This window comes from Acomys minous (assembly GCF_964271855.1).
Source record: "Acomys minous genome assembly, chromosome: 5".
Classification (NCBI taxonomy): domain Eukaryota; kingdom Metazoa; phylum Chordata; class Mammalia; order Rodentia; family Muridae; genus Acomys; species Acomys minous.
The window spans coordinates 31,816,959-31,842,446 of record NC_140494.1 but is presented as its reverse complement, the minus strand read 5'-3'; the positions used below and the strand labels follow the sequence as shown (position 1 = coordinate 31,842,446).

Here is a 25,488-nt window from a genome sequence, read left to right as displayed (position 1 = left end):
CACCAAGCCCTTAGCATAAAAGGCATTGGGAGCATCTGAGATCCAATTCACAATAAAGGTACCTAGTAGTCGAAAACAAAACCATGGGCCTCAACAGTGGTCATTACAGAAGACCGCGGTGCTCCGCCTCTCCTTCCAGTGCCTAAGTGTATCCACTGAGCAAGATGCAGTGAACTTGTTGAGTGCTGTTAGAAGGACCAAATGCACATACCTCTAGGGTTCCTCCCAACTTGAAATCACAAAGTGGCCTTCCCCTGAATCTTGTCCTTTCCACACTGTCACTGTGGAAGACCGTAACTGAGTGTGATCACAAGCTCGCCTCCTGTCCTATGTGCTCCACCTATACAAAACACCCAACCGTCAAGAGGTAGAGAGGCCTGAGCCTAGATCTTCTTTTTGTATTTGTAAGAAGGTCTCAAGTGTGCCAGGCTAGTTTCAATCGTGACTATAGCCAAGGATGACCTCGAACTTCTGATTCTTCTGCCTCCACCCTCCTGAGTGCTGAGGTTGTGGCCATGAACCACCCTGCTTGGTTTATGTGATACTAGGGTCCAGCTCAGAGCTTCCCAGATGCTAGGAAAACTCTCCACTGACTGAGCTACTTCCCAGCCTGCCTCCTGGATCTTGACTGTCATCGCGCCCCCCGCCCTCCTTATTCTATTTGAGGGTAGCGGGTGTATAAGACTTTTAGAGGGATAACCTTGCCGTGTAACCCATTTCTGTAGTCAACTTTCATTATTTTTTTTTCCCTTGAACTTTTGTTTTAGCCTAAAGATACACAACAAGCACTTAGTAGAAAAGCCTCCGCCGTAAACATGGAGAAATTCAAGAAGTTTGCAGCTCGGAAAAAGTGGAAAGTAAGATGCTGATGCCAACACATTGAATTTGATTTTCTCTGTCTGGTCCGGTCAGGGCTCTTGTCTTCTCAAGCTGGGAATCAGGAAATGCATTCATTAAAAAAAAAAAAAAGGTCCACGCTGTAATCTTCTCTGCTGTTATTACTTACTTTCAGAGACAAACATAAACCATATTTCAGTGCTATTTAACTTCTCCTTGAAATGTAATTTTGCATGCTCTTTTCTCAGATCATCCCCAAGGCGAAATTTTAAAATCAATACAATAAACTTATAGTGAACACTTCTCCAACCGTAACAAACACTCTAAATAAACCTGTTTCTCCTGACAAGTAGCTCCTAGGAGAAATCCGCCTTCCTCCCTGCAGGGCTTGCAAGGGGGCTGGGATGGGAAGGGGCCCCGGCAGTGTGGCCTCTCCTTCTGCACCGTGGGTAGCTTCCCTGTGACTTTGGTGGGATACTGGTTCAGACATATTTGAAATGATCAAAATTCAAGCATCAGAAGGTGATGGCATGGCTTCCAGTGCCCAAGATTATGTCAAACCTGGAGGGAGTGCGCACCTGCCTCCTCTGCCCGGCTGGTCCAGGGATATATCCAGGGTTATACCCATTAAGCTATGACTAGACTCTCAATAGGCTGAGTGCTTATGTCTCAGTCTTCTCCTTTTTCCCACTTCTTTCCCTTCTTCCTGTTTCCTCGTTTCTCTGTCATTTCTGCCTTTGATGATATGGAGGAAATTGTGCTACAGACTAAAGTATCTCTTCCACCTGAGCACATTGACAGTGACATATATTTCTTTAGCTGATTTGGGCCCAGAGAGCTTACAGCAAGGCCCTTGCATCCTGTGTTGGATCCAGGAGGACCCTGCTAGGGGGCTATCAGAAAATAAAGGGGGGGGGGGAGGGGGGAGAGAGAGAGAGAGAGAGAGAGAGAGAGAGAGAGAGAGAGAGAGAGAGAGAGATGGGACGTGAGGCAACCCACTCTGCAGGTCACAGTGAATACACAGGAGTCTTGCTGTGTTTCTCTATGAGCTCCTGACCTTTGAATGCTCACCTAATCAGATAGTCTGACCTGCCGTGGAGTGTGCCCTGCCCCCCACCATGAGGGGTGTTGGCAAGGCGCATGCTCTCAATGCTTTCTTCATAAGTTCTTTCCCCTCCCCTTGACTTTTTGTTTATTTTACTTTTAGCAATCTGTTCGCCTGATATCACTGTGCCAAAGATTATCCAGATCATTTTTGTCCAGAAGTAATATGAGCGTTGCCAGAAGCGATGATACTCTGGTAAGCATCCTGTTTGCCTTGGCCAGCTTCTCTCAGAACTGCGTTTAGACTGTTTACATTGTCCTGTTTGTTCATCAGTCCGGAAAGCGCCACATCACAGAAGTGTCAGCCTTACACTTACTCCTAAGATGTGCCGACTCTGTCCCCGCCCTGCCTCTAGGCCTTGATTTTGAGTCATTTACTTGGCATTGTCTTAGCTGCCATCCCTGCTATTTCTAACACTACTTCTTCCTTCAACACTGTGTATAGACACACACACACACACACACACACACACACACACACACACGTAATCACACACATATGTACACACACATATGTACACACACACACACACACACACACACACACACACACACACACACACACGCACGCATCCATACAGATACACAGGCAGGCATGCTTGTACATGCATATGTACACACACACACACACACACACACACACACACACACACACACACACACGAAAGAGAGATTAACCAATGGAAAAAGAAAGAGCTTATACTAGTTCTCATCAATGAACATAAGAACCCTGATTGCTACCAATAGGAGAATGTGGAGTCACAGTGACACAAAAGGACAGCCCTCACCTCCTTCCCCCACCAACACCAAGGACAGCACAGTGACAGTGTTTCGTGGTAGTCCAGAGGCCATATACACTTGGCTTATTGACATTGTCCTGATGGTCCAAAGCCCTTGAGAATGGCATCCCAATTTTTTTCCAGGTCCAAAGGGAAACCTAATCACTGATGAGCTCTTCAGATGTAGTCAGACACCTCTCACTTCAGCAAGAGTGTCCCCAGCAAGCCACACAACAGGGCTTTGTTCACCAACGGTGAAGGGAACTCCAGGAAAGGCAGACACAGTGACTCTGTGGGAATCACCCTGGCCTGTAACCCAATAGTTGGTGTTTCCTGGGTAGAGCTAGGGACTCCTAGGGCAGAGATCACATGACAGCAGACACTGGCTCTTCTTTTCTCCTGAAGCTACTCTCTGCACTAATGTTTCAGCTCTAGCCTACAACTGTAGAGGAAAAAGAGGAAGAAGATACGCATGCATGCGCTCACGGGTGCACGCTCTCTCTCTCTCTCTCTCTCACACACACACACACACACACACACACACACACACACACACACAGGGTGAAGAAAAGCCAGAGAGCCACATTGGCTCCTAATCATTAGCCTGGCCTGAGAGAGAAGACCACACCTTACTGCCTTGACTCACTCGTGCCCTTTGCCAATGTTGCTGAAGTCCTCCTGGAGTTCAGAGAAATGCTTCTCCATTCTGTCCTCACAGGCTTTGACATTTCAGTCCCTCTGTAGTTTCTTGGGGGCTTTTCTAGCTCACTCCTTAGTTTTACTGTATTATATTTTGGAAATATCATGCAAGAAAGCTATAATAAGGTGACCACAAACTTGTTCATTATTTCATAGTTATCTTTTCTTGGAATTAGAAGTGCATCCTTTGTCTTTTTTTTTTCTCCTGGCCTCTGTTTTTAGTATCACTCACTGCCATTTTAAGGCCACTTCCTCCCTGTCCCCCCCTCCCCATCCCCCACCCCCACCACATGCAAACACTTAAAAATTTACCTTGGCCATTTTAGACCTAGAGAAAGAAGACATTCAAGTGACAAATTAAAAAAAAAAAAAAGAAAAGAAAAAAAAAGTCAGGTGTATAATTGGAAAATTTACCAAATGAGACTTTCTTCTTTTAACAACCTGTGGATTTCCTTGGTCCGTGGTTTTTCTTCTTCCTTATCCAGCCCGAGAGTTCATGTGACAAAGGAGCCTCTGCCCAGTGCTTACTGTATTGTGACAGATTCCTAAGACAAAGAGGATAGCGCTGCTCAGCCTTCTTGTTCAAAAGCTGAACCTTAAAAACAATTTACAGTGCAGGTGACTGGCAGGCTCAGTTAAGTGTGAAATGCTAACGGTTGGCAGCACGAAAGGGTGGGTGTTCACCTCCCTGCTCCCTTCCTGACTGTGTGGATTGGGTATTAAGTGGCATTCTTTCTGTAGAGTACCCCATGACAAGCAAGCCGGGGGTTCACAGTGCTGATGAGGGTCCAGGCAGGTATGCTAACACATCCCTTCCTCATCTCTCTCAGGATGAGGAAGACTCCTTTGTGATGAAAGCCATCATCCATGCCATCAACGATGACAACGTCCCAGGCCTGCAGCACCTCCTGGGCTCTTTGTCCAGCTATGACGTCAACCAGCCCAACAAGGTCTGACTCTCCTCTGCAGGGGGTGCTAGAGGGTTGCCCTGCAGACTGTGCACCCAGAAGTTCAAGTTCAGAGAGACCCCACCTTGCAAACAGAGCCTCCATTCTGTGGGACAATCCTTTTTGGATAGAGAGATTTGAGTTGCAAATAAGGAGTTTTTTTTTGTTTGAGGGCCCTTCTTCCACACCCAGCTGCTCCCGCACCTTTGAAATTCTGGCTCTTCAGCAGGACATGGTGGCCCACGCCTTTAATCCCATCACTCAGGAGGCAGAGGCAGAGGCAGAGGCAGAGGCAGATTGCTGTGAGTTCAAGGCCATCCTGGTCTACAAATCGAGTCCAGGACAGCCAAGGCTACACAGAGAAACTCTGTCTTGAAAAAACCAGAAAAAAAAAAATTCCGGCTTTTCCCCTACAAACACCATCATCTTTGAGTGTAAATGTGAAAGAGGAGAGCCTGCCCATCCTGCCCCCACGCTGCCATTTTGTGCTTGTAGAGAAGGCTGTGCGTACAGTGGGGAGGGTATCTATGGCCCTGTGGGTGGCCTCGCTCCTAACAAACCTGAGAAGCTGAGCATTTTCTTTCTCTCTTCCAGCACGGAACGCCTCCCTTACTGATTGCTGCGGGCTGTGGGAACATCCAGATGCTACAGTTACTCATAAAGCGAGGATCAAGGATTGATGTCCAGGATAAGGTCACAATTCTGTGTCATTAAAAATGAATTCATTTCACGTGTTCCCAAGTGTCCTCCTAATCGTAAGGGCAGTAAGTGGGAGAGCATGTCTAGTTTCGAGATTTCCTATAAGAAGGGAGCTGTATGACAGTCTGACGCCACTGGGGAAAGCGCATCCCTAACTCCTGGCTTGTGCCGCCTTATGCCTTGCAGGCCACGTTTACTCAGCAGTGTTACAAGTTATACTTGGGAAAACTCTTGTTGTGTAGTTAACCTATTCAGAAATTAATTAGCCTGCATGTTTATTGTGCATCCAGACATGGACACGTGTCCTGGCATAGACAGCATTATAAATGCAGATGTCACTGAGCGACAGTCGATGTCTGTAGTCAATGGCTCTGTCGTCAGCTGCCATAAAAACTGTAATTTGTCCCTGAGAATCCATGAGCTCAATCCCCGATCCAGTCAAATGTGGATTAAGAGTGTTTGTGGGGGGAAAAGTCTGCCTGTTTATTATTGTCTAGATAATGGAAAATAACAACTGTCCCCATGGTGTTTCAGCCACATCAGGTGATGAGTAGTTCACAGGTGACTTAGGGTGCATTGGAGGATGTGTCCGGGTCTTCTGTGCAAGCTGTATCATTTCGCAGAAACGTCTCAAACATGCATGGATTTCTTTTTCAGGGGTGGGGCGTTTGGGGGGGGGTAACACCTGTATAGAGGCTTAAATCATTCTGTGCAAATCCCGAGGGGACTGTTAGGAATTCTAGCCTGAGGTTGATACGAGGGCTTCCAAAAAATATGTTTTTCTTTTACGTCGAAATACTTACCTATTTTTAAAAAGTTGCAAAGATACTACAGAAAACCCCTTCAGCTCCCCGGCGAGCCTCCTCTGCTACTAATGTGGTACACGACCGTGGTATAATTATCAAAACCTTGGAGCCAAATGGAAGAGGCTCCCTTGTTGTTAGCACACAAGAAGGGAAGCACTGTGGTTCTAAAGGTGCGTGGTCCAGGTCCAGTAGAATCTTAGATGTGACTCCACGTTGCTTTTCCTGCAGGGGGGATCCAATGCCATCTACTGGGCCTCTCGGCATGGCCACGTGGACACTCTGAAATTTCTCAATGAGAACAAATGCCCTTTGGATGTTAAAGACAAGGTGAGGTTATGCATCTCAGGAGGAGGAAGAGGAAATGATGCGCTGGTGTGAATGTCCTGCCTGGTGCAGCAGAATTGAACCCAGGGACAAAGATTAGGGGGTCAAATCCTCCAGCAAGGGGTTAAAGTTGAATGTTTTTCTTTTGTCACTGTTGTGCTTGCTTGGCCATGGCTGAGCCCGGTATTTAAGTCGGAGTTTCTGCCCTAGATGCTTCTGCCCGTTATTGGGCTCATTGTGAAGCCAAACGTTTAGCGTTGTTGGTGGATCAATGCTGTTCACCTCACCGCAGCCAGGAAGGAGGGAGACAGAGACCCTCCCTCCCCCCATTGTCTCCTTTATTGTAACCTAACTTCCACCAGCCCCCACTTCCTACCGATTCCACCACTCACCAGCCTGGTGACCGACGTTTTTTGCACATGGCTTCAGGAGACAAATAAGGTCTGGACAGGAGCAGCTTTTCTGCCTGTTGACAGTACAGTGTCTTTCCTGTAGCTTAGCCTGACACGGGGAGGTGCAGATATGAGCAAAGCATCCGGAGTTGTATTTGTTACAGAGAGGGAGCAAACCCTTTAAAAATCTCCAGGAGTGTAAGCACTAAGTTTCTGAGCTCAGGTAAGACGGTGAAGGGAGGAAGTTGCTAACAAATCAAACTACATATTTGAATAACGGCAGGATGATGAGCCTGCTCTTAAAGGGGGATAGTATGTGTGTGTGTGTGTGTGTGTGTGTGTGTGTGTGTGTGTGTGTGAGAGAGAGAGAGAGAGAGAGAGAGAGAGAGGTGGGGGGTGGTGAGGAGGGTTAGTTTTGAGTCTAATGGCTAGAAGCGTGTGTTCAGAAAGGAGGTAAAACATGGCCCTCATGATAAAGGAACTTACTATTCCCACAGAGTTGTTTTCAGTAACAAGGTGAACCAGGTGTGAGGAGGCAACACTAGCTGCCTATGGGCTGCCTGACTACAGACAGGTCCTGCCCTTAATCACTGGGGAGCAAATGGCTTGAGGGATGTGTGTGTGAAGGTGCCACCAAGATGCAGTATTCTGGATCTCGTAAAGCGGTCTTGAATTCTGGTCTTTACATCGCGGCCCCATGTCTTCTGCAGTCTGGAGAGACAGCCCTTCACGTGGCAGCTCGCTACGGCCACGCGGATGTGGTACAGCTATTGTGCAGCTTCGGCTCCAATCCTGACTCCCAAGATAAGGTAGGCTGTGGCAACAAATCCTTGCCCCCAGGCCTTGCTGTGCGGCAGCCAGGTGACCCGGATGACTTAGGAGGCCTCTTGACTTTCAGTCCGCACTCTGCAGCCAGCTTCCCTTCCGCCCTCTTCACTCACCTGTTTCATCCCTAGGACAGCCCTGTGTTACCAAGCACTGTTGCTCTGCAGATGAGGAAACCCACATAGGAAGGTTCCACGGCTTGCTTAACGCTATCTGTGATGGGACCAGGGATCGAACCCCACCCAGTCTTGCTTTAGAATTTTTCCATATAAGCACTGCTTTCTCCGGGAACCTTGTAGACAGATTCGTGATTGATGATGCTGATGGAGTGCAAACCTCTCCGCCGTCTTAGAGCCTCAGGCCAGCCCCTGTTTGACTAGTTCCAGAAAGGTCTTCATGATAGCTGGCTGGCTCACTGTGGGCTCTTCTGACCCATCCTGGAGTTCCATCCGGGCAGAAATCAAAGCGCAAAAACTGCTGCAAGGATTCTTGCCCAGAGAAGTGCTGCCCTGCCAGTAATAGCTTTAGAGAGACAAATAGTAGAGGCTGTTTTGCTAAACAATGTTCTAAGTTTACGCAGGTGGGGGCTTTGCTCACTCTTCAGCAGCCTGAACCCGCCCTTGTGGGGCTCCTGTGGTGTCTGTAATATGCTGAGAAAGCCAAGTTCACTTAGCATACCTGTTGAGGGGACAGACCAACCAGGGAGAGCACTTGAGTCTGCCTCTTAATGGCAGCGACTCCCACGCAATAACAGATTACTTTTTTTTTTTTTTTTTTTTTTTTTTGCCGCACTGGCTGTAATCTCTGTCCTCCACCTCCACGGCCTTGACTTTGGTCTCTGTTTTCTTTCCTGTCTCTTTTCCTCCTCTGCACTCGTGACCTTGACCAGGAAGAGGAAACGCCTCTGCACTGTGCTGCCTGGCATGGCTATTACTCTGTGGCTAAAGCCCTTTGTGAAGTTGGCTGCAATGTGAATATCAAGAACCGGGAGGGAGAGACCCCACTGCTGACAGCCTCCGCCAGGGGCTACCATGACATTGTGGAGTGTCTGGTTGAACATGGAGCTGACTTGAACGCTTCTGACAAGGTGCTTTACGGAGGGGGGGCGGGCAATTCTCGCCACTCACTGTGAGGTGATCTGTTGGGCTGGAGAGACCACGACGCTTGCCTACTTGCCTCCCCGAGATAACAAACATGAACTCAGTATACTGTGATTAGTCTTCTTTTCGTGGGCTCCAAAGGTTCTCTGGAATTTTTTAGGGTCTTCCTTTTAGTGTGTAACTAAGTTTATGACTTACCAAGGCAGTTTGGCTAGTGTTTCAGTCCTTTTAACTCTGAAGCAGGGGCAGTGGCGGCAGCATACTCTCAGGTTTTAGACACATGCAGAAGTGGGTGTTTATTTTGCCACCCAGTCTTCCGTAAAAACACAATAAACCACTATTATTTGTTTCACAGTTTCACTTCTAGACCAGGTGTTCCCTTATTATCTAAGCAAATTCAGCACGCTCTGTTTGATCTTGTACTTAAACAGACACTGTGATGGTGCCATGTGCAGTTAGGATGGGGGTGTTGTAGTTCATGTAGCAACTGCCCTTTGTGGAGTGGGGCCTTGGAACCGTGTGTGGTTCTCTGGAGACATAGCTTGTTTGTCACGGTTGGGCTGAGTACCTGCTCTGGGCCCCTAGTAGTCAGAAGTGGTGTTCTGTTAGGTAGACATCACAAGCCCGGATGTCCGGTGTGCTGAGTGTGGCAACTCACACAGACATTGTAGAGATGGAGTGGAAGGCTCTGCTCGCCCCTAGCACTCAGCACCTCTGTTCCCCAGGCATCCTCTTCCGGCTGCTGTTAATTCCCAGGCCAAGTTCTGTGTTGTGCAGAGGTTAAGCGAGTTGCATCTGCTTTCTGAGCATCCAACAGCCCTAGGGGAAATTATTTCTCCTTGCTTTCTCACCATTTTTCCGATGCAAAATAAAGTAGTAGTTTGTTTGCTTAGGTGTTTAGCAGGGTTTGCTGGGGAAACGCGTAAGCGTTTTTCAAATCTGTTCACCGGCAGCTGGCTTACCAATAGTTAGTTATGTCTTATCGATTCTGAGAGTCTTTCTGACTGATCTTCTGCCTCAGCCTAAACGAATCAGCTGGTGGCTGGCTCAGGTTTCACTTCTGCACAGTGGCCTTCCAGAGGCCAGCCATGAAGACCTCTGAGGGTCTTGCGTGTGTGTAGTAGCCATCCTGGTTACAGCTAGGTGTCACCCAGGGGGAGAGATTGGGCTGAAAGCCTAGGCCAGAAGCAACACTCATGGGCTTGGGTTTGATTCCAGGATGGACACATTGCCCTTCATCTTGCTGTGAGGCGCTGTCAGACGGAGGTCATCAAGACCCTCCTTGGCCACGGGTGTTTTGTGGATTTCCAAGATAGGCATGGCAACACACCTCTGCACGTGGCCTGCAAAGATGGGAGCGCACCCATCGTGGTGGCCCTCTGCGAAGCCAGCTGCAGTCTGGACATCTCAAACAAGGTACGCGTGGAGGGTTCTTGCCATATTGTCATTATCATCACATCTTAGTTGAGGATTGCTGTCGCTCGCATGCATTCGCTTTCCGGAGGACAGTGCCGTCTTGAGCTGTGACAGACAATTGCTGAGTAACAGAAAGTTGAGACATTAGCATTCACTTCTTGCCTATCCTGGCTTCCCACAGTTGTGCTTGTAGAATGAATGAGTGTTTGTGTGTGTGTGTGTGTGTGTGTGTGTGTGTGTGTGTGTGTGTGTGTGTGAACATGCAGGAGTAGGGGGCACCTGTGTGTGTACACACGTATACATATGCGTGTGTTTCAAGAAGAGTCAGCAGAGGTCACAGTACAAATGTAGACTCCCCTCTGAAGCACTGAGCCTTAAGTAAATACTCCTGAACCCCATGTTGGATCAAGGTTCCCGGGAGCGCTGACTCTCTTGTCTCTGTTGAGCTGCCTGTGGGCAAAAGTTTCTAGCACGTTTGTGTACATGTGCACGCATGTGCACTAAGCAAATCTGGTAAAACCAGCCAAGGCAGTACTGCCACCTTATAAATAAGAAAGCAATGAAAATAAATAATGTTTTCTCAGCCCATAAAAAAAAAAAAGCCCCAAGTGCAGATTTCTGGACTTTAGCTTTCACCTGCATTTCACTGAATCCCATCCAGATTTTCAGTACAAAATAAGAACACCTAAATATTGGTGTAACTTCAGCGTGTAATTATATGAAATGTGGGCACACTTTTCTAAGGGCATGTTGAAAAGGCAGTTAGAGGGAGCTAGTTTTAACTGTGGGAAGTGTCTGTGTACAGACGGTGTACGCGGTGCCATGGGGTTTTATGGCGATTTGTGTGAGGTAAAATAATATGTGAGAGAGCTGGAGAATTGTCTGGCCATTCCTCCTGCATATTAGTAGGTTAATTGTGGTGGCAATTGAATTCGGTAATCCTCATACTGTGGGACCCTAAGAAGGCGACAGCCTGGGTCTTTACTTTAGCTGCTTCTTGCTCTTTTAATTGATCCACATAAGTGGCTTAAGGGGGAAGCCACATGGCTTTCCTTCTAGGATTCCCTCAGTGAGTTAAAAGTGGCCTCAACGAACGTGTGCTCATTAAACTGCCTACAGATCTCACCTGGGGAGGCACAGCATTTGGGCTGCACTAGCTGATTTCTCAGGTTGAGCCAAGAAGTCGTGAGTTCAGTTCTCACTGTCCAGAAAACACAAGCAAAACATGTTTCAGCTTGTGCCTAAAGGCAAAATCTTGTTAAACATGCTCACTAAAAGGTCCAGCTTTCTTGGGCAGTGTGTGGCAGCACCTGTGCTCCAGCGCCTGTACGGTATAGGCAGAATGGGGAGTCTGGGTAATCCTGGGCTACATGCTGAGAGCCTGTCTTCAACACAAATAAACATCCAACAAGACAAGGCTAGGTTTATGAGTTTGGAAACAACTGGCCTGGGCTGGGCTGTGGCTTGGTGGGGGATCTCCAGCTGCATTATAAGGCCCATGGTCCTATTCACAGCACCACAACAGTGGACAAACCGGAAACCTGGTTCATTTGATGGAACCTCCTCACACTGGTTAATGAACTTGGTGTTTCCATCACGCACAATGTGGGAGAGCACAGAGGGCCTTCGGTGGGCGATTCTGTCATTACGTTGAGCTCAGCCAATTGGAAAGCCTCGTACGCACTGTCAGATTGTGATCTGCAGCAGGTTCTGGCTTGTGTGGAATGGCACGCGATGGCTGTGCTCTGGTGTGCCTGATGGCATCACACTGGGGAGGGCCATGGGAGGAAGCTGACTTGGCTTTTGAAGAGCTGCTTTTAGAACCTACCCAGCCCTTCAAGGCCTGACCTACTCCTGGTAAAGCCCTGGTGAGTCACTCACCTGCCCCAGACTTGACCTTTTCAGAGGTTCCACCCCCCGCCCCCCAACCCCACATCATGTTGTGAACAGAGTCTATCCTGCAAACCTTAAGATGACAAATGATAGTCAAACCCTGTCTCTCTCTTCCCCTCTGCCTCCTCCTCACCCTGGCTCTCTTTTTCTATCCCTCTGCTTCCTCCCTCTCCTCCGCCCTCTCCCACAGTCTGCCCATTTCTTTCTCTCTCTTTCTTCAGGTGGGGAAGTAAAAAGATGTTTAAGTTACATGCAAGAAAGTAAGTGGCACCCACTGCTGCCCCACTTATCTACCCAACTCTGGCCCACTTGGGTAGCCGTTAGAGTGGACATAGCACAGTGACGTCCATGTTCCTGGGCAGGCTGCCACTCTTTCCCATGGTGCTGTTTTGCTAGATTGGACTCCTCCAGAGATAAGGTTGACCCACTCAAACCCTACTCCTCTCAGACTAAGAAGGCAGAGACTTGTCACTCCGTGGTGATGTTTCTTCAAGCTTTATTTGAAGGTCGGTGTGGTTGCTTGTTAACCTAGCTGAGTTATTAAGCATATATGAGAGAAGGAGAGGAAGGGATGACACCATGTGCCACTGAGGCAGGGCCCTCATAGGCTACCCTCCTTCTATATTAAACACAAAAATGACAACGCATTGACCCATGTAAAAATAAACACTGCGCGCGCAGAGATTCCCAAAGCCTTGACCAGTCATGTCCTCTGTTGTGTCTCCATATTTGTATTCATGGCTCCTGCCGGGCAATGAGTTCACGCTGGCTCACTGTTGTCTTTGTGGAGCATGGTAGCCCAGCTTAGCCTCTGAGAAAGACAAAGCATCTGTGGAGAGGAAGCTCCTGCTCTTCTGCCTTCCTTTCATGACCACAGTCACCAGGGAGTGTGCATTGCTGGGTATTGCACAGCTTCCCTGACTGAGGCCGGGATTGGGTACCTCCCTCTCTCCCTCCTTCCCTCCCTCCCTCCCTCCCTCCCTCTCTTCCTCCCTCTCTCTCTTCCTCCCTCCCTCTCTTCCTCCCTCCTTCCCTTCCCTGTTCTACATGATCATTTTCAAAACATAAACATTAAATGTTATTACCTTATGTGTGGGGGTATTTTGTTTGCATGTGTGACTGTGCACCACGTGTGTGCCTGCTGCCAGCTGGGATCAGATAGGAAGTTGGATCCCCTGAAATGGGAGTGGCAGATGGCTGTGAGCCACCCTGTGGGTGATAGGTCCCCTGGAAGAGCTGCTGCTACACTTAACTCCAGAGCTGGCCTTCCAGAGTCTATTTTCAAGACTTTGTTTCTCATTTAGTGTAGCGGCCACCGACTCCTAAGGGCAGACCTGCAAAGATAAAGTGTCACTGAGCAGAAAGCCAACCGGCGAGTCCCACGGCTCTGAGATGCTTGGAGGACATATTCATCCCATATGTTTTGGACCTTAAGATAGCCTTCACTATCCGTGGGGTTCCAGTACAGTACCCCAAGGTGTTGATGGACAGCTTTAGAACCACAGGCATCAAGATCATAGTCGGCCTGGCCTCAAAGTTTCGCCTCGGATGCCTGGGTGTTCACACTCTTGCTGCTTGCCTTGCTCCCTGCCAGCACAGCAGGAAACATAGTTACTGAGTCGCTAGCCTCCTCGCTCATCCTCTGAAGGTGCGTTTGAAGCTAGCCTTTCAACGTCCAAGTGCTTGAAAATATTCTGCCTGGCAGGCCTGCCTCAGTGGGAGCCAGAACCTCCGGTTGAGTTCTTACATAACTCCGCTTGCCTCCCAGGGACAGCCATGAACTAAGGGCTTTCACAGAAAGCAACCATGAGAACGCCTGTGGTATTTTTTTTTTCTCTCTCTTCCCAGTATGGACGGACTCCTCTCCACCTCGCAGCCAACAACGGGATCCTGGATGTGGTCCGCTACCTCTGTCTGATGGGCGCCAATGTGGAGGCTCTGACCTCGGTGAGTACAGGCAGGTGCAGGTGTTTGGCTGCAGCGAGCCATGGAAACTTCTCATGCCTCAAGGGCACGGGGAGAAAGGCATTGCCTGGCAACTGCATTCTAAAGCAGACAGGCTGCGATTAGGCCCTAACCCTCCACTGCAGTTACATAAACATTTGCCCACACAGACCCAGTTTAATATCTAGTTAATGTTTCATCCTTCTCTCATCTCGCCAGCCCTGCTCCCGCCGGCGACCTGCTGGTTCGCACTGGCCTTTTGTTTACTGTTACACAACAGTCTCACTTGGCTTTTTATTCCACGTATGGATTTCTCTTTCATAAGTGTTTCTTGTTGGCCCCAGGGCACAGGAGGCCTGGTGCATTGTGGGAAGAGCTGGATCCCCCTGTGTGGCCTTGGGGGTCATGAGCAGCCTAGAGGCAAAGGGCTAGTCTCTACTGTTTAGAGTCTGCCTTTTCTGCTGAGCCTGAAAATTACTTTTAAGCAAGACGTGGTCCATTCCTCTGAGTTTTCGTTTCAGGCATAGCACCCCCCCAACCCCACCCCCCACCCCCGCCACACCCCTACCCCAGCAGAAGAAACCCTTTCCTTCACATTTCATAAAATGATAAAAAGAATTTGGCGGAAGAGATGAGGTGGCAGTTTGACTGTCGCCATGAGCTATTGCCTGAGTTGTTGCTGGCCTAGTGGTGGGCTAATTGCTTGTGGGTTCAGCTCCTGGCCTTCACAGATCTGCACTTCACTGACAGCCTACCACGAAGGAGATGACATGGAGACGCGGTAGCTCACCTGAGCCTCTGGGAGATCTTCAAGGCCTTTAACCAAGCTGGCCCACAGAGCCCTATATCCAGCCTGCTGCTTGTTTTTGTAAATGAAATTTCCCTGAAGCACAGCCATGCCCGTTCCTGTATACCCATTGTCTTTGGCTCTGCGTGATGCAGAGTCCCAAGCCCCTGGCGTGGCCCTCCAAATGGTAGTGCAGCACAATTGCTTCTGTCCCTGTGGCGGTCTCTGCTGTGCCGTTCACTCTCCACACTGTTCTGTTCAGTGCCGGGCCTCTCTGCAGGCACGGACATTAACAGTGCTGTGCACAGGATGGGTGCACTTCTCAGGGCACTCGCCTACCCCTGCCACCCAAGGGCCTGCTGAGCCTGAGGTGCCTTCATCACACTTTACCCACAGTTATCCTGCAATAAATCCTCATCTCCATTTTTAAAGAGGGAGGGTATCTCTTTGTCTCAGATGATGCCTCATGGGATAAGATGAAAACAAGGGTGACTCTGAAGATGCTATGAGGCGAAAGTGTGTGTGGCTTCTGGCCGTTTTGTTCCCCCGTGAGCGCGTGTTTCTCCCTGCTCATTCGTTCTTACAGTGGCTCTCTCTGTTGCTCCCCCCGCTCCCTGCTCATACCACCTTCCTCTGTCTCCCCACCTCTTCCAGCTTCTAGAGGGGCTGGCTCTTTAGTGTTTTCTGTCTGTACCTCATAGTCCTTCGTTTAACCTCATAATTTACTCAGGTGTATCCAAGACACGGGGAAACTTCTAGAAAAAAAACGAGAGAGGGATAGTGCTCAGAGTCTTGACAGTAAACTTGTAGTCACTGGATGGAGCCAGAGTGCTGACAGACAAGAGTTAGTTAGGGCTGGGATGTGGGCAGAGCAGAGCTCTCTGCAGGAGTTGGTCTTGGAGTCTGTGACCTGAGTAGGAGGAGGCTCATGAAAAGCACCAAATACAGAGGCCTGAGCTTGGTCGCCACCACTCCTGTAAGGATTACAGGGACCATGCTGGAGACACAGCATTGAGAGCCTCCCATCCCTGAGCAGAAACTGTGGGCCTCTGGCCTCCTAGTCAGCGGAAGGCAAGCGGCTTCCTCTTAGAGTGGTGATGACTTTGTGTTTGTGCATGCACAGGAGACATCGCCAAAAGACAAAGCCCGGATCATGTCTATCGGTTCATAGTTTCTAGCGGCCACATAAAAGAAGCAGAAGAAACAAACTTCAACACTGCATGCAAGATATCATTTTAGCAGGAATATTTTGAGATTATTAATATTTTTCATATTTTCTTATGTTTACCAAGTTCTTAGTTCCTTGTGTGTTCTGAGCTGACAGACATCTTTTTTTTGGGCCACATTTCAGACCTGAGGTTGCTGCCCTATGGGACGGCTAGTCAGCCAGAACTGGAACTTTTTCTGGCCTCTGAGAAGACTGTACAATTAACACTTGGCCCCACAGTGCCTCCTAGTGTCACCTTTAGTCTCCTGGTCTGATCTCACGGGGACTGATCGATTTCTGAGTACTTGTGCTTCCCAGCCTCACTTTCCTTAGACTCAGCAGAAGCACCAGTTACCTCTCGGGAGGTGTTTCTTTATTATAAACTAAAACAAAATTTATGGTCGCCAAGTATGGTGACACATACCTTTGATACCAGCACTTAGGAGGCAGAGGAAGGCCATCCTTGTCTACATAGAAAGTTCTAGGCCCGCTAGAGTTACATAATGAGGCCCTATCTCAAAAATAAAATTAAATAGCATGTGATCAACATGATCAAAGTGTGACAAACCATTTATGGGACCTTTGTGTATCTACCCAGGCCATGAAACAACCCTGAGAACCACCCCAGGAGCTGGTAGCTTGACTCCACAGTGCCTGCTCTCTCTGGATGTGACCATGTTCTGATTTCTCTTTTATTCTCGCTGCCTTCTCCTGCTCACCAAGTGCCAGCGGCTCCTGTTAGTCCTGCTTCTTAGTCCTGACACCCTCCTGCCTCCCCTGTACTCACCTCTCCTCTGCATGCTCATGGCTCATCTGCCCTGTTCCTTCCTGGACACCTGCCCTACTGTCCAGCCGTCCTTGTCTACTCTCTGGGCCCCAGGCCTGCAGCTTCACCTTGAACACCCAGGCCCACCTCCATGTCTTAGAACCTGCATGTCCTCAGAGCTCGGCCTTGGGTGCCTCCTTGGAAAGCCCGAGGTACTTATTGTGGCCCTTCCCTCAGTCAGTGCTCAACCTCACTGAAGGCCTCACATGCAATTGAAGCCACGAGACAGTTCGGTGGCACCTCTTAGTTGGGGTACAGTGTCCAATAAGGAACTCCGTTCAGCCCAGGCAAAGGAGGAGTCCAGCCTGTTGGATCCATCTCAAGACGTTAGGGACGTAGTAAGAATAGGGTGGCCCTGACTTTACACCTTCCTCCCCCATCTGCCCCCCCCCCCCGAACCACAGCTTTAGCCTGGAGTGAGCATTCATTCTCGGCCTGGCAACTTTGTCCCCAGAAGACACATGGAATTATCCGGAGACATGGTGGATTTTCAAGCTAGAGGTCATGGAACGTTGCTGGCTCCTTGGTAGACGGTAGCGGTGTTGTTAACACTGTATGAGGCTGGTGATGGCTTTCCACAGCAGAGAACTACACAGTCCAGTAGGGCCGGGACTAAGATTTGCTGGGCCAGAGAGACCATATGTGTAGCTCAAGAGCAGCTTGAGCTGAGGACCTAGGAGACTGGCAGGCAGACAGACTTTGGGTGTCCCAGGCCTTCACGTCCTGTCTTGCCTTATGAAGCCATAGACTTATTGTTTTTGAAAATTGCATTTTAGGATTGAATAAAACTTCAGCCGAAAGTTGAATCTATCTCCCTTGATGTGGGAGCCACAGCTCCTGTCCACATGAGGGAATGTGAGGCCATGCTTGGGCCTCACTGCGGCCTGGGTCAGGTCTGGACCAGAAGGCTCTCAGGAGATATGCATGTCCATGGTACAGAAATAAGAACAAATCCATCCATAGGAAACTATAGCTCAGTGAAAAGTCTCTAATTAAACAGCAAATATCAAAGTGCTGTGGGCCCTTTTTTGTCAACAACCTTAAATCAAACTGTGCTAGACTAAGCACTCTTTGGAAGGCACAGTGGTTACCAGCCATGGTGTAGTCTGAAGGCCAGGTCTGTATGTGTGACACTGAGGCAGACGGACACTCGTGGCTGCTGCAGTAGAGACAGGGGCTCAGGCAGGGAACAGTCAGCCAGAGAGTGAGTGTGCACTGTGCCTGTGGATTGAGCATCCCTCTGTTGTCACCTCTGGACACTCTTGCATTCCTTGCTCTGGTATCTTTCTTTCCTGAGTCACCAAATAAAATAGTGGAAACAGGCCAGGGCATGCTGCTTACTTACCTGCCTTTCTTCTAACCCCGCTGTGCCTGTTTCTGCGTCGAGCTAGTGTGTCGAGCAGCTCTGCTTTTCAGGGGAGAGACACTGATCATCTGTCTCCTACAGGATGGGAAGACGGCCGAGGACCTCGCCAAGTCAGAGCAGCATGAGCACGTAGCGGGGCTCCTGGCAAGACTGCGAAAGGTGAGCCTTCACCTGAGGTTTTCAGCCTGGTTTTATGTGGGAAGTTCTTGGTGTTTTCCTTGTGGAAAAGGAAAGAGGCATTGGACATAGGCGTAGAAAGATCATCTGCCCTTGTCCTGTCTTTGGCACACATGCCTAAGTGTCTATGGAGTTTCTTCTACAGTTGTCACAAAAACAAATGTGGGGGCCTGGGGGGATGGGTTTGGTGGATAAGAACACTGCAGAGGACCAGAGTTCAATTCCTAGCATCTACATGGCAGATCACAACTATCTACAAAGTCCCATGCTTACAGGAGACTCAGCACTCTCTGCTGGCTTCCACAGGCACTGGGCATGCAGATGATGCACACACAGACACACAAACTAGTTTGATGTTTCCCCCATCACTGTGTTGGCCTTGTTTTCCCAACCCTCTCCCATGAGAGGGAAGACTACTGACCATGATGCCTCTTTCTCTCTTTTGTTTTGAGTTCCCAGGTATCAGTTAAGCTTCTGTTTATTAAACCACAGCACTATAAAGTATATAAAAAGCATGAAAATAAATAAATACAGGTGTAAGGTTTGCAACCTACATCATGAATCAAGAGACTTAAAAAACACCCTAACCCCTTTGGCTAAGATATCTATTCCTTAACACACAAAGATGTTCACTGCAGGTCTATTTAAAATGTAGCAAAAATTAGATACGTCAGGCTACCAACACCAGTGCATAGCAAATGGTCAGAGAGAACAGGATGGTGGTTGGCATTTACAAAATACTTACAAGGAGATAGTAAACACACGACTTTAATGCTTGGGATGTTGAAGCAAAAGTATTAAAAAGGTAAATCTTACCCTGAGGCTGGGAGTGTAGCTCACTTGGCAGAGCCATTACAGAGCATTCGAGAAGACATGATGCCCAGTCCTAGCATGGACGGGTGCTGCTTACTGGCTTTCTTTCAGAACCCCAGGCCTCCTGCCCTGGGGTAGCACCACCCACAGTGGCTTGGACCCTCCCAAAATAATCGTTAATCAAGAGAATGCCTCCCTGCCATGCCATTTTAATGGAGGCGATCCCTCGATTGAGGGCCCCTCTTCTGAGGTGACTAATTTATATCAAGTTAATAAGAACTAACAAGCACACGTGGCCTGGAGGCTCTCACTGCATGAAGTGGCCCATCGCTCACCAGCTTTGTGCCTCAGCTTCTGCATTTGACCCGTGGGAAGAGGTGCCTCCTCAGAGAACGATAACGAGGCCTGAAAGATTGAGAGAAACGATGTCCTCAGAACAGCACCTGCACACAGCACTGCTTGGTTTACTTCGTGCTTGGCATGGCACCCTGAAGAGCTATTCTATAATGGACCATGGAGATTGTGGTGGGGACCCTGAAGTCCTGTAGCAGGCAGTGTCATTTGTATACCCAAGGTTCACAGAGGATGTTCATGCAGGGAAACCTCACCTCAAAGAAACTGAGAGGGGTTAGGGCAGAGTTGAGAGTCCCATCTCGTGATATGTCTGCCTCCTTGGTCTTTCTGTGGGCACGGGGCCTTCGCAGTGTGCATTTCTAGTCAGCATGGAGACACCTCAGTGAGTCTGTGCTGAGCTACCCTGTCGTGTAGCAGGCCAGATAACTCCCCAATGTACTGAGCTGGGGGTCTCTGTTCCTCAGGCAGGATTTTTATAGAATTGTCGTTCAACAGGACCCACACTTGCCTTCACTGTCTTTCACATGACTCTAGACTTCAGTCCCCTGGTGTGAGGCAGAGTCCTGGTACTTCATTCTCTCAGATGGAAAGACTAAGTCCTGAACTGCCTAACCACCAGCACTTGGAGATGCCCCATTAGGAGACTTGCTTTCAGAAGTCAAAGCAAGAGCCTTGGGGACTGAGGAGCGAGGGCAGCAGCTTGCTGCAGAAGCCTCCAGTGCCTGCAGAGAAAGGCAGGGGGGCTGCACTTGTTTGCAGCTGTCACTTAGGTCACCAGGAGGAGAGACTTTAAAAAGAGTACCGTGTGGGAAGAGGGAGGCTACAGCGTGTCTACTGTGCTTTTCTGCCTGGCCCGCCACACTCCTCAGTACCTCTCACCAGGGTACTCCTGGCATTGCCGGTGGGTGGCAAGTCCTGTCTTTGCAGAATATTTTGGTCCCTGGCTTCCAGGCCCCTGTTGTAGTGTCTCCTTCTCTCTCTCTTTTTGAAAACCAGGTATGACCTCTCCACACCATGTTGTGGTCTCTGCTGTGTTAGAGCCACCCAGGGGAGAGGTGGGCATTGGCCTCTCTTACTTGCTCCTAAGGAGTTGTCAAAAGCCACCATCTGTGTTCTCACTTCTTAGGAATGTAGCTTTGAACCTTTGCTGTGGAGGAAATGGAACCAAAGCCATCTGTCACCGGCACTAGTGGAAGCCACCATAAGAGTCAGAGAGACTGTGCTCATCACTGACACAGGACCAGGGAGGGCTTTGCAGCCTTGTGCTCAGGGGGGCTCAGGAGCCTCCCTTCTGGAAGGGATAGAACTGCTAGGGACCCAAGCTAAGGCTGTAACTACAGGATTAGTGGTAAGGACACAAGGTCCAGCTGAGCTGTGTGGCGTCTGCATTGGCTCAGTTCAATATGGAGGGCTAGGAACAGTTGGTACCAGCTCTGAGTCTCCTGCCAGCTCAATGACATCACTCTGGGCTCTTACAGTAAGGTCTGGTGGGACTGCTTCAGCATAAGAGCCTGTAGGTACCAAGGGTGAGGCTTCTCTTTCGATGGAGCTAGTTCCCAGCATGCTGTTGTTTGTTGACCTCTGGCTGCTCCTCCCCTGAGGCTGGACAGGAGGTAGCTGTCCTCTCTTCTATCTCATGCAGATTTCTACCAGGAAACAGCTGTTCAGTCCCTGCACCCAATCCGTGTGGACTTTGCAGACTAGCCAGACCCAGTCTCTTCACCTAAATGCAAGGGAAGGGAAGGAAGGCCACAGGAGTGTGCTGTGTTAGACTTGGCTTCGAAGTCCATTTTCATCACCTCTGTCTCTGCAAGGCCCATGTTTATCATGGCTTGGGCACTTGGTTTACTTGGTTAGTCACATTAGCCAGATATTTTTTTTTCCTTAAGCCGATATTAAAGGGAGCCTACTTCTCTTAAACCTAAGCATAATACACTGAAGATTGCTCAGGAATGCCTTGGAAAACAGACAGTAGTGGGAGTTGCCCAGAATTAAAATTCACCAGCAGTGAAGAACATTTGCATAATTAGGATTCTCACTCCTTCTATTTGGGGGCTAACAGCTTCCTGCACGTGCAGTAAACCAGCGTCTATTCTTAGGGCTCTTATCTGGCTTCTCCAGATTGCTGGTCACTTCCTTTCCAGCCTGTGGGTTTAGTCCATCTTTCCCAGTGGTAATGTGAAAGCTAATTTGCCAAGGGAAACTTGCTGAAGAAAGAAAACTGCAAACCCAGGGAGCTGCCGGGTTCCAGCTGTGGTGTCAGGATCTGGGGGAGAGGCAGAGGCCCCTGCTAGTGGAAGCCTCTGTGGTACCAGCCTTGGCTGGGATCTGGGACCATGCAGGCCAATTGTTCTGTGAGTCTGGGACAAGAAAACAAGTTGAATTAACTTCCTGAGCAAGTACTTAAAGCAAGCGATGGATGCTCATTAATGCTGAGGGTGACTGTCCTATAGACCTCACCTTCACAGCCATCTGGAAGGTTCTTCCTCATAAACCTGCACACCTGGTGTCAGGAGGCGTACTCTCTTACCAGATCATGTCCAGCCTGCGCAGAGGACTCACCCAAACCTTTGACCCCCCTGCGCCAGTCGCTACCACAGACCCGAGGGATACACATTAAAGGACATCATAGAACCTAAGCAAAACTGCAGTAGCACGGTTACCCCAGCTTGCGACTGCCGTCCATGCTGCATGGACAAGCTTCTACCTAGACAGCCACTGAGGGCTTGGCCAGGTGGGGTTTGCGGTCAGGTCTAGTCTCAGCACTTCAGCTATGTGTTCACGTTGGTGGACTATTGTGAGTCCCTTCAAACCAATTAACATGCATAGCACCTCCTAGAGCTGGCCTGTTGCCCTTCCTTAGAGTAGGAAAACAGTGCACTGGGTTAGTGAAAACTGCCTTACGGAGCGCCTCAGCTTGTGTCTGCTATGCCATCTGGTGGCCGGAAGTGAGAATGCGCCAGCTGCCTGTGTGGAGGGCAATCGGAAACTTCTGTCTGGGGAAGATTGTGTCAGATTCATTGGATTTAGATTCTCCAGGGTTCACAGTGAAGAGTGTGAGGGATCTTCCTGCAAGATGAGGTTGGATTCCCTCAGACACGAGGGCACCTGAGGATGCTTTGCTTTTCAAGACTGTAGTGTGGTCTGCGCATCTCAGTAGGAAAGTGGTCCTTCTGGCTTAGGGTCTAAAACAGCAGTTCTTGACCTGTGAGTTCAGACTCCTTTAGTTTTTCAAAATGCTCTTTCACAGGTGTCACCTAAAGCCGTCAAAACACAGATATTTACAATACATTTCAAAACAGTAGCAAAATTACAGCTATAAAGCAACAACAAAGATAATTTTTTGCTTGGGGGTCACCACACTGTCTAAAGGGTCACTAGGAAGGTCAAGAACCACTAAAACCTCTCAACCAAAGTTGCCACCTCTTTGTGGACAGAAAAGGAAAATGAAAGGGATCTGAACATAGGCAGGAAGCGGGCGACATTAGGGTTCCTTTTTTTTTGGAAATCCACTCCTGTCTGTTGTCCCTGGGTCCTGACTTGAGAAGTGAGAAGATGTGTTTGCTTGTGTGGACACCCAGATTCCAGGGCCTCAGAAAAACCAAGGTGTAAGTTAAGCGAAACGCTGCTTCCTTTGATAAAATAGAATGTGTTGAGGTCAGTTATTAACCGAGGAGTAGCTTCTTGTCAAGAGATTCCGAAAAGAGCACTGCCGCTCTTGACAGGCAGGTGACCCACCATGCTCCCAGCAGGGAATAGGTTTGCCTCGGAAACAAACTAAAATGAGGTGCCAAAGTGACATGGCATACTTTCCTAGTGATGGTTTATAAGTCTTTCTGAAGTCAGGAAGTCCTCACAGCTACACTGTGCCTGAGACAGTGCCCCGGTGAGGCTGTGTCTTCTCAGTGAGATGGGCTGTGTGGATGGCTGTGTGGTCCTCTGTGTGTGAGCCTCTAGCACACAGCCTGAGGTTCTGCCTTCTGTCTGCATGTCGTTTTCATCTCTCTCTCCCCTCCGTTTGCCTCCATTTCACACTCCTGGAAGGATAAAGGAGCCAATGTTAGATTCTGCTTTGCTCCGTGCCCTTGGGCAACAGTTTTGGGTTTCAGTCTTCCTACCTGCAAAGGGAAGGATGAGCCACAGCTTCTGTGGCCAGTCAGCAGTGGAGTTCACAGCATAGCTTTTGTAATGGCGTTTCACTGACCAGAAGTGACTTTTTTTTACGCAAGAAAACCATGCAAATATTTCCCAGTAGACGCTCACCAGTGGGGAGATGAAACGTGGGAGGGAAATAGTGGCAGGGAAATATGATGTGTCGCAGTGTGAGCATGCAGGAACGTGGGGCCTAGTGCTAGTGAGGTAGGGAGAGCCTGCCATGGCCTTGGAGTTCCTGAAATCTCAAACAGCATGGTGTCAGGGCTGCTAGGGGCCTAAGGGTCTCAATGAATACGTCAAAATATGACAACACAATAACTTCACATTCTGCACTTGAACTGTGTGTGCCTGATTCCTCACTGACTTCCTTGAATCTGCTCTGTGGGAAAAATGTAACCACAACCCCTCCCCCCTTGCTTTTGAAATGTAGGTTTAAAAACCTAGACTACTTAGCTGCAAAATACACTCAGACGCAAACTCAACCTTGGGTTGCTCTGTTTGTCACTTGCCTATCTCTGTTCACCAATGCTTCAAGACCTCCCAGTCCCAAGGACCTATCCCCCACAGAGCCGGTCGGGGGCACTGGGGTACAAAGATGACTAATGGGATCCGGGGAGATGGCATGGTAAATAAAGGTATCTGCCTTGTGGGAGGAGAGAACTGCCCCTCACAATCTGCCCTCCGACTTCTTTCTGCACTTGTGCCACAGCATCCGCACACATGCACACAAGATAAATGCACTAAAGCAATGGAAGTTGTAAATACCGTATGAGCCAGCCACCAAGTTAGTAAGACACTTGTAACCTTGGCAAACTCTGCGTTCCACCCCCACCCCAGGTTATGTGCAAAAATGCAGCGAAGTCTTAAGCTGAGACGACTGTAAACAATATTTCTCTCCTGTGTAAATCCTGATCAGGTGCTCAGAAGTCCCGGGGAACCAGAATGTTCTTCACTGTAGGAGTATGCAGGCACACCTTCCGTCCATCGCCCAAACGCCATCCATCTCTTTTTGTAGCATCTTAAATACATGTATCTCTCCATAGTGCCCACCAGGGGTCAGTGCCACCAGTGCTGAGAAAGGGCTGGCTCCAACCTTTTGAGGAGTTCTATGCACCTGTGTAGCACGGGGTAATTGACGGGAAAAGCAATGGTGACACAGTGGGAAAAGGTCAGCAGAGAACGAGCATCTCAGGACTTAGAACTCAGCCAGGTGCACGTCTCTGGTGAGATGTCCTGCCATGGATCTTCTCTAATAGGTACCAGCTCTGTTTGTTATTCACTCTCCGTGTGCTGGGGCTGGGATGTCAAGCCTGCTAGAGACGAAGAGACAGGATGGGCATTAGGTGACATCAGAGAGGAAACTCCTGCGGCCCAACGAAGGAGGAGACGTGCAATACTGCACGTGCTAGCTTCAAACAGGTCTTCCTGGTTAGGGACAGAGCACGAGATGATAAAAATGAGGCAAGTGTTGGGGACAGGTTGAGACCTTGTGGCATGAAGGACAGATTTGAGATGAGATCTCTGAGTGGGCTGTGCCTCTTGACAAAAACATCCCACTCAGGCCACATATGCTACACCCGACGTCAGTTTGTCCACATGACTGTATCTCTTCAAGATCCCAGATCTGACCGTCTACGTTGCCTGGTTCTCAGCACTGAGCTTAACACTCTGTGTTTATGGAAAAATTAACGAGTGAATCTCAGAGTTGTTCTAGGCTGGGAGACACATGCTTCTCCTACAGGTCCAAGACCACACTTGGCTGGCCTCGGTTTGCGGTGCCTTCTCACCAGTCTCATAAAAGTAGGCTCTGCCCCCGTGCTATGGCCATAAAGGAACCAGACCTTTCATGCTAATAGAGACAGGCCCTACATGGACCATGACAGTAGCCATCAAGCAACCAACTGACAGCCCAGAGAGGGGCAGGCGCTACCTTCTTATGCCGAGACGGTACCACCGATGCCACAGCCTCTCTTCACAGAGGAACAGGCCCCTAGCTGGTCTGACAGGCCTCATCTTATTTCATGTCTAAGTTGATGCT

The 25,488-nt window shown here is 49.1% G+C and overlaps 1 protein-coding gene across 4 annotated transcripts in view; it reads left to right on the top strand.

The window, feature by feature from the left end:
• The window catches only part of DAPK1 (death associated protein kinase 1), a 151,603-nt gene that overhangs the window by 111,675 nt on the left and 14,440 nt on the right, over positions 1 to 25,488 (top strand). For all 4 annotated transcript variants that reach the window (XM_084784059.1, XM_084784058.1, XM_084784061.1 and 1 more), the window contains exons 10-19: positions 768 to 857; positions 2,045 to 2,137; positions 4,250 to 4,369; positions 4,961 to 5,059; positions 6,100 to 6,198; positions 7,298 to 7,396; positions 8,302 to 8,499; positions 9,731 to 9,928; positions 13,670 to 13,768; positions 18,033 to 18,110. In XM_084784059.1, coding sequence (XP_084640185.1) covers positions 768 to 857; positions 2,045 to 2,137; positions 4,250 to 4,369; positions 4,961 to 5,059; positions 6,100 to 6,198; positions 7,298 to 7,396; positions 8,302 to 8,499; positions 9,731 to 9,928; positions 13,670 to 13,768; positions 18,033 to 18,110 — 1,173 coding nt within the window. The remainder of the gene's footprint in view (positions 1 to 767; positions 858 to 2,044; positions 2,138 to 4,249; positions 4,370 to 4,960; positions 5,060 to 6,099; positions 6,199 to 7,297; positions 7,397 to 8,301; positions 8,500 to 9,730; positions 9,929 to 13,669; positions 13,769 to 18,032; positions 18,111 to 25,488) is intronic.